Source organism: Sander lucioperca, chromosome 8 (assembly GCF_008315115.2).
Source record: "Sander lucioperca isolate FBNREF2018 chromosome 8, SLUC_FBN_1.2, whole genome shotgun sequence".
Taxonomy (NCBI): domain Eukaryota; kingdom Metazoa; phylum Chordata; class Actinopteri; order Perciformes; family Percidae; genus Sander; species Sander lucioperca.
The window spans coordinates 14,061,687-14,076,565 of NC_050180.1; the positions used below are offsets into that span (position 1 = coordinate 14,061,687).

General features: G+C 39.9%; 1 protein-coding gene across 3 annotated transcripts in view; it reads left to right on the forward strand.

Annotated features, from left to right (window-relative positions):
• Positions 1–14,879, forward strand: part of map2 (microtubule-associated protein 2) — a 109,711-nt gene that overhangs the window by 58,400 nt on the left and 36,432 nt on the right. For all 3 annotated transcript variants that reach the window (XM_036004668.1, XM_036004669.1, XM_036004671.1), the window contains exon 4: positions 8,481–8,751. In XM_036004668.1, the coding sequence (XP_035860561.1) occupies positions 8,538–8,751 (214 nt within the window). In that variant the 5' untranslated portion in view covers positions 8,481–8,537. The remainder of the gene's footprint in view (positions 1–8,480; positions 8,752–14,879) is intronic.

A 14,879-nucleotide genomic window follows, 5' to 3' on the forward strand; every position in this document is an offset into this window, starting at 1 on the left:
ATTCTCTGAACTATTGTTGTGTCTTTCTCCTTCTCCTCTCTTTGTGATCATCTCTTTAAACTTCATCAGTGTCCTTAGTCCATCCATGTAACCCTTTCGGGCAGTCATGCCTCATTCCGTACATGGTTCCAGTATAGCAGTATTGTTAATATTGCCTAAAATATTCTCCTCTAGCAACTTGCGTTTTAAGCTCTCGTTTTTTCTGCTAAGTTCGTGGCTCTCTGCTGGACGCTTAGGAGAGCTAGGTGAGTGACACATGCCACTATAACGATGAGGACTGGCCATCCTAAACACAGAGTATGCCAGGCAGACACACAGCTGACTACCTCACGGGTGAATGCGGTGGAAACAGGCACAGACATGCACTTGGGGTCTTTCTGTGTTGTACCCTCTCCATCAGTACTTGGGTTAAAGGCTTTTAAAGGCCCATCCAGCACTAATAACATAATTCCTGGATAAAGCTGCTAAGAAGCCTTATTTTATGCTGTCAACATCTTTTTACTTTTATGCCAAAAAATCACAAATGCGCATATTTCTCTGATGAAAAGCCTTTGAAGTCGCATTTACAGTACACCTTTGTTACACCTCTCCACTGAGAGCTGCTCTAATAAGAGCAGCAGGATTGCTGATTATGTTTTACTGTGAAGATCTACTGACAAAGAAAACAAGTTGCAGAGACCTTTTACATACAATATAACAACCATCTTTTTGTTAGGCCTTATAGGGAGCAACTTTATTCAGCTGTGGATAAAATTACCTGACCCTGAAATACTTTGGTTTGGTCATTCACAAGATAGTCCAGTTTCCCCTGCTCCAGTAAAACCAGCCTCAAGGCTAAAATGTGCTTTTGATCATGACAGAAATGTAGAATATAACCTGAAACAGTTAAAGGAATATGGGAAGACAGAGGAAAGCATGCTGTTCTGATACAGTTAAAGGAATAGTTTGACCTTTTGGGAAATGCATTTATTTGAGATGAGAGTTAGATGTGAAAATTGATATACCACTCTGATGGATCAATCTTAATCAATACAAAAATGACATCTATAAACATGCAACCTTACACATATGCAAGCCACACACTCATACTGTACATAAAGTATATGTACAGCATACACACATGTGCGCATGCGCGCACACATGCACACACACGCACACTCTCACACACACACACACACACACACACACACACACACACACACACACACACACACACACACACACTTAGAGGAACTATATCTTGCATCACTAAGCTCCTCTCCTGCTCTCTGGCTCCTGCAGTGAGACGCCCCTGAGAGCAGAGCTCTGCAATGCAGCATGTGTGACTCACACACACACACACACACACACACACACACACACACACACACACACACACACACACACACACAGGTAGCTGGTGGCGTGTAAAAGTGCTCAGATCGTAGGAGGGAGATGAGGAGTGAGAGAGGAGAGCAAAGTGAAGGATGAAGCCTGCTGAGAGTTGGTGGCGGAGGAGGAGGAGGAGTGAGTAGGAGGAGGTGGAGGAAGGTGAAGCGGGAAGAAGAAATTACAGGTGGGAGGAAGATTTATGGGTGAAAGGATGCAAAGAAGTCAGACAAAAGAAGAGAAGAAGAAGCAGATTAGAGCCATGGATTTGACAAATGGACTGCTTAATTGGCTCGTTGATTACCTTGTCTGGGCAGAATTTGTATGGCTGATGTGTTCACAGACAGTTTACCAGTCCTGCTTCATCTCTTTACACACATTCTGGACACACATTATGATACATGCTTGAATTGATAGGGGATGAATTGGCTTGAAACAAATAAAAAAATAAACCAGAGTATTTTCACAGCTGGCAAGTTAATCTTTAGGAAACTTTTGATTGCTGTATGAGTCATCATTAGATTTAGCTAATTACTATTTGTGTTGCAAGGAGAGTAATTAGTCTTCAATCTGCTGATATCTGCAAGCTCTTGTTTGATCATTTATTGAGCTAAGATAATTCATGTTAGTCTATGAAAACTCCCAAACAATACAAAACAGTAATTCTACAACACAATTAACAGAAACCACTGTGTTTAGTCGGTGAGCTGTAACTTCCATGTAAACTAATCAAACACATCAGCCTCTTCCAACCAGTTTGCATATTTTAGAAACGATACACTTATTTCTGGCGCTATTGGCTGTTATAACAAATTGAGCTCAAGAATTTCTTATAGTAACTTTTAATATGGCTTCAAGGGTTAAGAGGTATTTTGAAAAAAAAAAATGTTCTCCTCACTAAGCGCTCTTTCAGTTGGTACTGTAGAAGCAATGGGGGGGGATATAGAAACTTTTAGCCTTTGAATAAACATGCAATTGTACTTTACCAAGCTGTTCCTGCTATGTGACGAGTGACAGGTGCATATAAGTACCAAATCAAAATTTTAAATGTTTCTGTCCAACTCTTAATGGACAATTTTTATGTTTCAGCCAGACTATTAGATGGTTATTTTGAGGTCATGGAGATGGCTATGTGAAGTTGATGTGCTCTGTTTTGACTCTACCTCTAATAGTGTTTCCTTGCCAGTATATCTTCTTTCTATATTTTCTTTCTTCTTTTCTATGGATTCTGCCTTACTGGGAACATACGGTTGGAAATAGTTATAGTCACACTTTTCTCTCCTTTGATAATTGCTGTCAAGGTGCCCTTTAGCAAGGCACTAAACCCCCTGTTGTTCTGGTAGAGCAGCTCAGTGCAATCAACTTAAATGTGGTTATACTGGGCAATTTACAGTAGAGCCCGACCGATAAAGGATTTTTAAGGCCGATACCGATACAAATATTTGATGATTTAAAAATCCGATATTCCGATATATCGGCCGATATATATATATTTTTTTTAAAACTCCAGAAATGCAGAAAAAAAAACAACAAAAAACATTAGTAATTTGTAGTTATATGTATTATATGTATAGTATTATGATAATGCAGTTTAAAAATAAACTTGTTTGTTTTATTGTCTTAACAGAACAGAGGAACATCAAAATATATTAACGTTCTGATAAATAAAATGTATAAAAATATTCATTTATCAGAATCATTTGTCCTTTTTTTATGTTGATACCGATAGTTTGGAAAATGCCTAATATGGGCCGATCGGGCTCTAGTTTACAGTATAAATGTGTGAATTTGTCTGAATGTAAAGCTGGAAGTCATCACCTTTCCTTGCATAAATCAAGCTTTTAAAGAAAGAAATTATTCAAAAAAATACATAAATATGGGTTTCCTTTGCCTTTTTCTCATGATTAAAAATTTAATAATAACCCGGGGCGTCCTCTAGCTCACCCAGTAAGAGCCCGACAGTTCGCCCCAGTTCGCCCCATGTTACCTGCACCAGCGCAGGTTCGTATCCGACCCGCTGCCCTTTGCTGCGTGTCATCCCCCATCTCTCTCCCCCCCCTGTCTATCCACTGACAATAAAGGAAAAATGCCCCAAATAATAATCTAACAAAAAAAATATAAACTCAAGTCATAAATCAACATTTATTATTGCATATGCTTCTGTGGTCCATTCATCTCTCCTTCTCTGAGTAACCTCCTGAGCAACAGTTTTTAGCCCGACAGTCAAGGAGGAAAGGTATCTTGAGTGGTCTATTCTGAGGGCAAGTGAAGAAAATTGCACCCTGCAGCATCTGTACAAGGCTTTTACTTTGTTTTCCAGTAATACTGCACTAAAGCCTTGCATAACGGTAAAAAGTGCAACAGATTTACTGAATTATTTTCATAACCTCATAGCGACCCTGTGTTAGAAAATGCATCTTGTCACTGCTGATTCATTCTGGGGAAATGATCAATTTGCCAGTTGTGGTAGTTTCATTATGCAGTAGGTGAAAAGGAGCAGCGATATTGAACCTTTATACTCAGCCTTCTGTGGACTCGTAACACTTTCAGGACATCTAACAGTTTTAGGCTGCTGTATGTGGCATAAACTGCCTTAGTTAATGAATTAAGTTAGTGTTAGTGTGCACTGTAAAACAAATGAACCAATAATCACTATTCACACTCATACATACACACATGATGCTTAGCAACCACTTTGATAAGCAACTGTTGAAAACACATTTAAAAATAAAAAAAGGAAAGGAAAAAATATAATAGTAGCTAAAAACAATCCACTCAGAGACAGTACATTTTTCTTCTGTTATTTAAGCATGTTTAGTATGATTTATTATTAATTAATGAAAATAAATCAGTGGTTGGAGTGTTTGGATTATTTTCAAAACGTGTAGAGCAGTACTGTACATTTTGATCTTTAGCTAACATCGAATTGCTGATTACACTACTGTATAAGAAGAAGAAGAAGAAGAAGAATAAGGAGAAGTAGTGAGGGGGAATTCACTCTGTTCACTCTGTTAGTACAGTTGCACACACATTAAACACAGGCCTGAATTACAAACATGCTCAGGACCTATACATGCTATACACACTAATGGAGAGATGTCAGAGTGAGGGGGCTGCTCCTTGGAGGAGCACCCCTAGCAGTTGGGGGGTTGGTGCCTTGCTCAAGAGCACCTTGGCAGTGCCCAGGAGGTGAACTGGCATCTCTCCAGCTACCAGTCCACACTCGTACTTCGGTCCGTACGGGCACTTGAACCGGCTACCCTCCGGTTCCTAACCCAACTCGTTAGTTACGGACTGAGCTACTGCCACCCCCAATTGTAATACCTTAATAAGTTACAAGTCACTATCCAAAATGTCCAGTAGCAGCAGTGTCCAGCATCTGCTCACTATTCAACTCCATTCTTACCCGGCACAGAGAGAAAGAGCGTATCAGCATCAACCATCCCTCTGGCAAAGTGCCACCGGCTTTTTGCCAAGTGCAACAGACCTGCTGTCTACTGGCACGCTCAACGTCACATCGCCATCTCATACAGTCGCGCTCCTCACTGGACACAATGCCTTGAGGACAGTATATTATCTGGACAATATACATGTATATCGTCTGATATCCTGTGATCTACAATGTTCTGCTCTTTGCTCCTTTCCGTCATTTTCTTTCTAAATGGATCTTGACAAGACTCTTCTTTTTAAGTTTCTTCTCCTCTTCTCTATGTTATCAACCCTCTGCACTTCTCTCCTTCACGCTCTCTGCTCGTCATACTCACATTTTTACATCATACCCTAAACCAGTGTTTTGTTTTTTCACAATGGAGCAATGCATAGCATGTTAATTAGTAGGGATGAGATACTGTACTGCATTGCAGCCCCAGTTTGTGTTTCAGGCAATGTTTCACATAATGTTGACTTAAGCCTCTCTTTTTTTTTTAAGATTATGTTTTGGGGTTTTTCCGCCTTTAATTGATAGGACAGCTAGTTAGAAAGGGGAGAGAGAGGGGGAAGACATGCAGGAAATCATCACAGGTCGGACTCGAACCCTGCTCTACCAACTGAGCCAACCCAGCCACGCCTAATGCCTCTCTAATCTCTAAACCCAGCATGCTGAGTTTTCATAATGCTTGGTAATGGCCCCAATTGTCTTCAGGCTTTAACCCGGCAGGTGGTGCTATTTCATTCACACATGCCAAGTCTATGTTCTGTATGTTTGTGAGGAAGGATGAGCTATCCTTCCTCACAAACATACAGAACATAGACTGAACACTGTTGCACACAGCTCAACAGGCCTTCAGGAAGCCAGGCTACACTTCCCCCCCCCCACACACCCATGAATCACAGCTGACACCCTGAGCTTGGCCACCAGTCAGGATGATCTTGTTGGGTCTGGAAATCAGCCACGGAGCTCAAAGTGACCTTCATCATCAGACAGACAGCAATGAGACATAGCATTAGGACACCAGTCCCATCTCTGTATTTTATGACTGTGTTAATATTGAGAGTGCTCTTCAATGGAGGCTCGAGGAGGGACACAGTGGTGGAACAAGCAACAGATGGGTCAATGACTGTTAAGGAGCGATGCAAAATATTCCGCTGTGGCTTTTAAATAGAGACTGAGTGAGGAGACTGTGCAGTGGACTCTCTGTAGAGGTTTCATTCACACTGATGTTCCCTTCAGAGCTGAGTCATGCAAAGCTCCATTGACTCCTGACTCTGATCCATTTAAGCTGCAAATGGTTTACAGCCGTCACATATTCTCCTCAGTTCTATTCTTTCTGTCGGTTTAATGCATTTCTGCTCCTCTGTGCTCTATCATTGTGTTATTCTATTCCAGTGGTTCTCAGCCTTTTTTGTGTGACTAGTGCAGTGCCCGTATGGAGTGCGTGCCTGTTCAGAACGGGCTGATTGCTTGGTTCCCAGTTTTTTTTCCCCCAGGACTTTCTCTCAAACATGTGACACAAAATGCAGTTATGAAACGCTTTGTTCCCAGTATTGCTGGTTGCAGCGTTGTCGGGTGGTGTGCCCGTTCGAAGCGTTCTAGAGAACTACTCATCTGATGGTAAATGGTAAATGTACTGCATTTATATAGCACTGTTCGCCCCTCATTGACATCAGCCAACATGTTCCAAATATTTTTAATGGATTTTAAACTGGTTGTTATTTAACACTATTAATTATGTATAAGAGAGTATTGCAACATTTTTAATTACAAAACAATGTTAATCATTGAATTGTCTGTGTTTGGGCTTTGTCTGTTTTCAGCCACGCTAGCGGCATGGCTCTAGTGATGGCAATGTCATTCTGTTGGTCAGTTGGTAGGTCTACTATAGTCCTGACTGAAACATCTCAACAACTGTTGGATGGATGTTCATGGTGATCCCTTGACTTTTCCTTTAGCACCATCATGAAGCTGACATTTTTGGATTTAATTAATCTCAAGAACGATTAGATGCATTGCTATACATTTACGAACAAACACAAGATGAATTGTAACAACTTTGGTGATCCCCTGATCAGGTCAAAATGTCAATTTGTCCAGTACTGGTTACAGTACCAGTTTATAACCAAAACTTTCCCATTAGCCTCAGCTGTGCTTTGTGTTGGTAATTAATTGGTTCTTTTGACAATATATACTAAAGATCAGCTTTAAACTACTTTTTAATACTTACCTCATAAAATATATTTTCTTTGATTAGTATTCTATGCTTTTCCATTAAGTGTATTCTATTCCATTCTATTCTTTTCTCTAATTGTGCAGACAGAAAGCCATAGTACAGGTATTGAATGGATTGTGAATGCAGTGACTAGTGCTCACTGTAGCAGTACCTTGGTTATTGACTCCTGTTTTCTCCAGCAGACTTCCCTTCAGTCTCTGTGGACTGCAGAGCTAAATGACAAATTGCTCCTTCACACATCCCCTTATGCACAACTACACAGACTGCTCAGCAAATGCTTGAAGTACCACCAGCCACAACCCTTCTGCAACAATCATGAATTCCTTTTTTTAAAGCATTTCCTTTCTTTGGGTCATCTTGTAGGCTCACGTTTGTCTTTTTCTCTCTCAGCCCTTTGTTTATCTCCGTTCTTTTACACCAATGGCGCATTAATTTGAAGGCAAATACTGCCTCAAATAAACATTATTGATTATATCAATGTCAATATATAGGAAGAAAGTGGAACAACATAGACAATAAAATATAATCAAAATGGTCAACAGACTTAGATAGCTAACTCAATTATCCACAGAAAAGGAGCACAGCCTGAGTTAAGGACCTCACATACACAACCTTGTGTATTGATCTTACGGTACATTAAAACCATTCATCTGTTTCCCCCACCTTCTGCCCAATATCGTCCAAGAGATCATTGAATCTTATTGCCTGTTCCTGCCTCAGGTGATTTATGTGGGTTGATCAATATTTTTCTCCCCTTTGCATCTGCTTGATCTCTTCTCTAGGCTTTTCTGATCAATCATCTGCTCTCAACATGGGATTTCATGTGCATGTAAGGTTCTGGTCAACACTGGAAATACTGGAAAGTTGTACAGATCACAATGTCCTTCCAAGTGTAGTGAAATGTGACATTTGCTGTTAGATTATCAGACAAAATTACGCGCAACAGCTACATGATTCAGACTCTTTGTCTAACGCAGAACTGGATTTTATCAGATTGAGCCAACTTTACATCCCTGCAACCTTGCTTGAGTCACACACATCCAAGGTCTGCTCTTTTCTTTTTCAACCAGTTGTGATTTCCACCTGGGCCACTGGCTATATGAGTCATTACACACTCACAAATCAATAGGGTTTAATCTAGTGGCTGTCACCTGCCTGCTAACACCCGAGGACAGTATTTCACACAACCGCCTACACACAAACTCACACAAGCGCAGATGTCCTTTCAGAATTGTTGACAGTGAAGCTGCAGCAGGGATTATGACTGACAAAAAGAGATTTGTGAATGTGACAGATGCAGCATGTCCTAGACCCTCCTCTGGTCTGCACACTGTTCATTCTCCTTTATGAAACATTGCTAACATTGCAGTTAATAACACTGACGTGCTGAGTTTTGACCATACCTCGCTTTTTCTCCTCCCTCCTCAATCCCTATATGTCTCTCAGCCAGAAGGAGAGACCCCACACCTTGCCCACCCTCCCCTGCTGCTAGCTAGCACCAGCATGGCAGACAGTCGACAGCCAGAAGACGGTGCCCCTCAGTGGGACCCATCAGGGGGTCAGGAACCCACTGGCACCCATGGAGCCAATGGCTACTCTTCCTCCGCCTACAGGACCTGCCAGCCTGGTGGGCCCCCCCACATGGCCACAGACTCTTACTCTGCCAGGGAAAATGGCTTCAATGGGGATCTTACTGTTGCCCCCGCTATAACTGCAGGTAAGCCATGTTTATAATATTCTGATTTTTCTGTTTTACATGTCATCAGAGGCTACTGGCATCTACTTGCATTGATGGATTGCTCAAATAAGAGAGTGAGATGGGTCAGTGGGCATGTTGCATTATAATCACTGAAGAAGAACTTTGTGCAAATTTGCACCGGTTTGTTGTGTTGGGATGGAAAATATTTACTGTAAATTGTAAAGATGGAAGCCCATTTCAGCCAGGAGGGAAAAGTAAAATAGATGAGGCCCCACTTATAAGTCATAATTTTGACTGACAAAGTACGTTTTTGGAGGCATTTCATGCCTTTACTTGTAAGTTGACAGTAGAAAGATGGATAAGAAATGACATACAACAAAGGTTCTCAGCAGGACTCAAACCAGGGGACATTGTGGTTTATGGTTGCTGCTCTAAAACCCTAGACCACCAGGGCACCCCTAGAGAGTCAACATCTTGACTTGTTATATCATAATGTATTATGTTTTCATTTGCTCATTCTGAACTTATCATCTGTTTTTTTTTTCTTTTTATGGCAGAAATGGACTTCCATAGCTTTTTAATTTCATCCCTGGTATAGGCCTTGAATAAATTACATTCTTTTTTTTACAAATTAAATGAAACACGGAATGCAATGCACTTTTATGTATATAAATCTGGCTCATGATATACACAACTAAACATCATGCTTTAAAGATTAGAGGTGCATTTCGCAAAATCTGATTTAGAAGCATCACATCAGTAGCACTGCAGTTGAGATACATGTGATGGGCCATCTTTTTAAAAAATCAAGATGCAAGCACAGATCACAGTTTAGCCAGCTAATACACTTCTGTCATTTTGTGTCCAGAGGTGCAGGGTGGGGGGGTTAGTGCGCTGAAGTGAAGGGGACGGGATGAGGAGGAGGGAGGAGCGAGCTAGTCTTCGTTTTGTTTGAAAATACTTTGAACGTCAACAAGAAGTAACGTCACCCAACATCGCTTAGAGCACCTTTAATGGAAAGGAAAGTCCATACCTGTCTGTGTTTTTTAGTACTCAAGTGTATGTGTGATTTGGGCTTGTGTGTGTGTGTGTGTGTGTGTGTGTGTGTGGGTGTGTGTGTAAGTATGTGAGTGTGAGTGCATGTGTAAGCTTTGTCTACGACTTTTGACAGTGTTTGGTGTTATGTGATGTGGTTTTATGTGTGTATGTGGGTCTCTGTGCTTGATAGTGGTGTGTGTTCTGTCTCTTCTTGTGCGTGGGTTTGCAGCACTCTCACTAGAATCACATACTGTTATTAACGCTGCTATAATTAACACAAAATCTGTCTATCTACTCCCTTCCCCCCCCATCCCACTCTCACTCCCACCTTGGAGACAAGAACAATAATGTACCAATGGTGTAACCATGGAAACGGTTCCCCTACAATTCACTTTGCCAGGGCTTTTGTTCTTTTCGCCTGTAGCTTGCCACAGACAAGACCATTTTGCATGCGTTGACAAGCCCAATTAACCTTCCACCTCCCGCTTATTAGGGCTTAACTGACACCAGTTTTGAAGGCTAATAACAGTATTTTTGAGTATAGCTGCTCATTGTCATTTGACCATTGATGCCCTCAATGCCCATCTTTAGTTATTTAGTTTCATTTAGTCTTGATCAAATTCTCTAGTTTAAAGTGTTTGAAAAAAAGACTCTTCTCCTCAAACACTTTTATATTTTGTTATATTATAATTACATAATGACACTTAATTCAAGAAAACACTCAAATCAGGCTGATTTGGAACAAAAACTGCTAATTTGAATTATTTTGTAAATATATATAAATTTCCCCAATGTAAATAACAACCAATTATATGTCAACAGCTGTAACACTTATGTTACAATGTTGAAAAAACCTGTGACCAATGCTTTTGCACATTTATCTTCCTATCGTACTTGTGAATGTATTTTGTTTCTGTTGGCCAACTGTCACCACAAATGGGTCAAGTTTTCCAGTAAACATAATATGTGTGGGTAGACACCTGTAAATGTAAAAAGTTACATTTCAGACTCCAGGCTGTGACAGAACAGTAACAAAACAAATTGTACAACAACTCATCTGAAGCCTTTTATGTTTTATATAACTAATATTATTACCCTGTGGCCTGCCCTTTAGAACAAACTGCAGTTTTATTTTTTGAAAAAATGACTTTCAGTTCAACTCACATTTCAGTGTTTTCATTTTTATCAAGCAAATTTAGATTGAGTCAAGTTGTGTCTGGTGAATATAGTCTGCATATTAATTTGACTGTCCTTTTGGGATTTGTGAAAAAATCTTATCTTGTCCAAGCGTCACATATGTGAAAGGAAGAATCTTTACGCTGTCCCATCACATCTTTTCAGCATAGTTTTTTTTTATCTCAAATGCAACTGATACGCTGATGAATTTGGAAGTAAATCAGTCATGGGGAGCGCATTGTATCTCTGCATTGCTTTGCATACGAACAGAATGGTTTTTTTCCCTACCAGGGGTGTAGTGGTAAAAAAAGAGATGGGTAAACTATAAATTCTGTTATCAGGTGGACAACGACATGGTCGACAGTAAGGTGGGCCACGGCCTACCGGTGTATGTGCATCCTGATGACATCGCTATAGGCTATGATTTGATAGTGGTACCAAGGGTATCACTGGTTGTTCCCTCATAGGTCACACAATTACTATTCAATTCAAACATTAATTCTCTCTCGAATTGTCCTGTCTCTTTTTCTTCATTCTCTGTTTGTCTTACCTCTTTTTCTCCTCTTTCCTCATCTCCTCTCTCTATCTCCCTCCTCTCTATATCTCCTCTCTCTGTGCTCTCTGCATCATTGTCTGTCTCACCTCTGTCTGTAAAATGAAGTTAAAATGGAGAAAAGACAGCTTAGCACACCACATCCTGTCAAGTAGCCAGTCACATTATAAGGCCTATAGGCTAACACATTCAGACAAACCATTAAAATAAATTATTTAGCATGCATTCAATGTTTAGGTATCCAGTCTGAATGCTATAGCCTATCTACACCTTTAAGTTAATTGACTTAATACTGTCTCTGTGCCAGTACCATTTCGAGAAGGGCAAGGGGGAGGGGGTACTCCCCCGTCAATCATTTCAAATGGTAGCTAGTCAGAGTAAACTAGCCCATTTATTTCTCTAAGGACTTTATTATGTCTGGGATTTGAAGCCATGTAGCATCATCCACAATTAGTTATGAATACATTGTAGCCTACGCTAGATTGTGTTTGGTGAGCTAATTATGATAAAATAAACTCTATTTCAGGCTACACCGTAAACGCGGTTGGTTAATATTATTATAACATTAACTAGCTGACAAGCTAGTCAATCATGTATTTATATATATCTTATATTTATATTGTCTTTCTGTTTTACTTTGTCTCACAATGCTGAAGGTTTTTTTTTTTCTTCTCTTATTCTCACATGTTGAAAGTAAGAGCCACAAAGTCTGGCAACGTAATATGTACGCTGAACAGATAGGGACTACAAGGTCACCCTAAACTATCTGTTATTTCTCCCTGAATAGTTGAGACTTCTCACATAGTTGAGATAAACGGGATGTCTAAACCTTGGGGTAGAAAGTGGTACAGAGGGGAAGAAGTGAGTTGGCTCCTGAATGTCTGACTATGTTTGATTGTAAGAAATGTGTGAGTCATGTTTAGAAAGAGGGGCATGCCTTTTTTATCTCACTGGAGATGCATATATACTGTGTGCTTTTTGTTATTTGTTGAAGAGACCTTTCACACCAGAGCTGCGTGACTTTTGTGAACCGTGTGCTTCCTGCATTTGCAAATGTAAATAAATACTCAAAGACCAAACTTTGGTTTAATCCTCAAATCGTCCTTATTTGTTCCATCTGGTGTTTTTGATACGCACTCCTGCTGCTAACAAGAAAAACTTCCACTACAGAATCTACCGTGAACCAAATTAACCTCAAAAACATGAAGTTTAGTACTGTTTTCCGAGCTCGCTCACTTTGGGCTTGTAGCCGAGGCCGTCTGTCTTGACGCCGCTTAAAAAACTGGCAGATATCCATTTTAAAAATCCATTCATTACATGAGACGCAATGTAGTGTAGACTAGTGACTGACGAATCTTTGATGCAGTCTGTTGCTTCCTACTGGCTACGCAAGAGATTGGTCAACACTGACAGTCCCATAATGCAGCGCAATATGGATAGACTTCATCTTAGGTTTAACAACCTATGAAACTAATAATGAACAATATGAAACTAAAACGACATAAGCTTAATTTAGAATGACTTAGGAACAATAGGCTATTTAGAGGTGGATAAACGCTATTTAGAGGTGGATAAATGCAATTTAGAGGTGGTTAAATGCTATTTCCAAATTTCGGGAGGTGCGTAAATGGCGTTTATGTGCATTTAGCCTCCATTACATCCCTGGTCCCTACAGTGTATGCAAATGTGTCTAGGGCCACCTAAAGTTGCGTTTATTTTTGGCCTATACAATTTCAACATCTTTGCTTATCAACGAGTGTCACCCATTGAATCCATTAGGACAAGACCAACAATTCTGCAACAAAAATAATCTGGTGAATTTCTGCCAGTGAAATCAAGCAAGTTGTGTCTTAAACACATAATGTATCTAGTAAATAACCTGCTAATTATCCGGACCACCCCTTGTTAAAGATGACACACAACGCCTGTCACATTGCTTCAATGCACTGCGCTCTAATAAAAACGAGAGGCTATCTTTTGGCCGGTGGGCCGACATAATTGGCAACTGCAAAGGCTTCATTATGTTCCTCTGGGTCATTATTAGCACATATCAAATATATGAAAGCTGTAAACAGCCTGCTTCCAACTTCAAAGTAATGGCTTGAAACTGATGTCAACAAGAAAACAGTATTTTTCTCTCTGAGAGGGGAATGCCAATGATCTACTGTAAGTTTTAGCCCAGCATTTATAACTATGCTTTCACTCCCATCTCATTGTCCTCATCAGCAAATGGAACTAACTTGGATATCATATAAATTCTTTCATAAGATTAAGTAAGAGGATTACCAACAAATGTCTCCACTATCAGTTGATGTAAGTGGAACATAATTCTAAAACAATGGCTAAAAATGCACAGCAGTATAATATTGATAAAATAAATGATTTCCAAATGAAAGTTGCCTTGCACTTGTAGACAGTAATTAGTAATAATAATAATGACCAATGTATGTTTTCCAATGACATATCGTCTCAGCAGCTGTGTAACCAAAGCTACGTTTGTCTGCAGAGCATCTTGTCAGCATACATTAACATTGCTCCAGAGCAGGTCAGGGCGGGAGTAAGTGGGCCAGGATGGGTGACAGAAGGGCTGATGCTGGCACTCAGTAAGCCTTCTCTCCCTGTGAAAAGCTCTTCAGACACAACAAGAACTATTGGAGCACGAAATTGCCCTCTTGACATTCCTGTGAGACAAAGTTGAAAAAGCCAGTCAGCCTTGCTGAAAGTGGTCAAGAGAAAGAGTTGGAGAGAGGGAGAGAAAAACAAAGTGAGTTAATAGAAATAGAAACAAATGCAAAAGGTGGTTGAGCTTATTCTAGAGAGTGATTGGCTTGCATAAATCGAGGAAGTCCTTGTGTTATATTAGGGATATTGCATTGACTGATGTCTATGTCATTGAGCTGAAGCAAGTAACTGGGCATACTGTCAAGAAGCCTGGACAAGATTTTGTTGTTGTTAAAGTCTCTCAATCTCATCACCCTAAACCAGTATTTTTTTGCTGCAGCAGAGAAGAGATTTGACCAAATGAAGCTCTGGTGTGAAGTGTTGACACAAACAAAAAGGGACAAATCCAAAGTTTGAGGATGTCTGAATCACAACTTTGCCTCAGAGGGTTTTACAATGTGTAATACAAGTCTTCTATTCTTAGACCCTAAATTTGGATAAGAAAATACTTAACAAAAAAACAAATGAACAAACTTCGGACAGAGCAACAGTGGAGGGATTATTCTTCCAAGGTAGAAAAATATGCAATAGATTTCATATATTCAGAGAAGACAGAAGTAGAAATGGAAAATGAATATACAGTATGAAGAAACGCAAAGACAATATTAGGTAAATAAAATACAAACATATAATATTAAGTAAATATTAAAGATGCTCT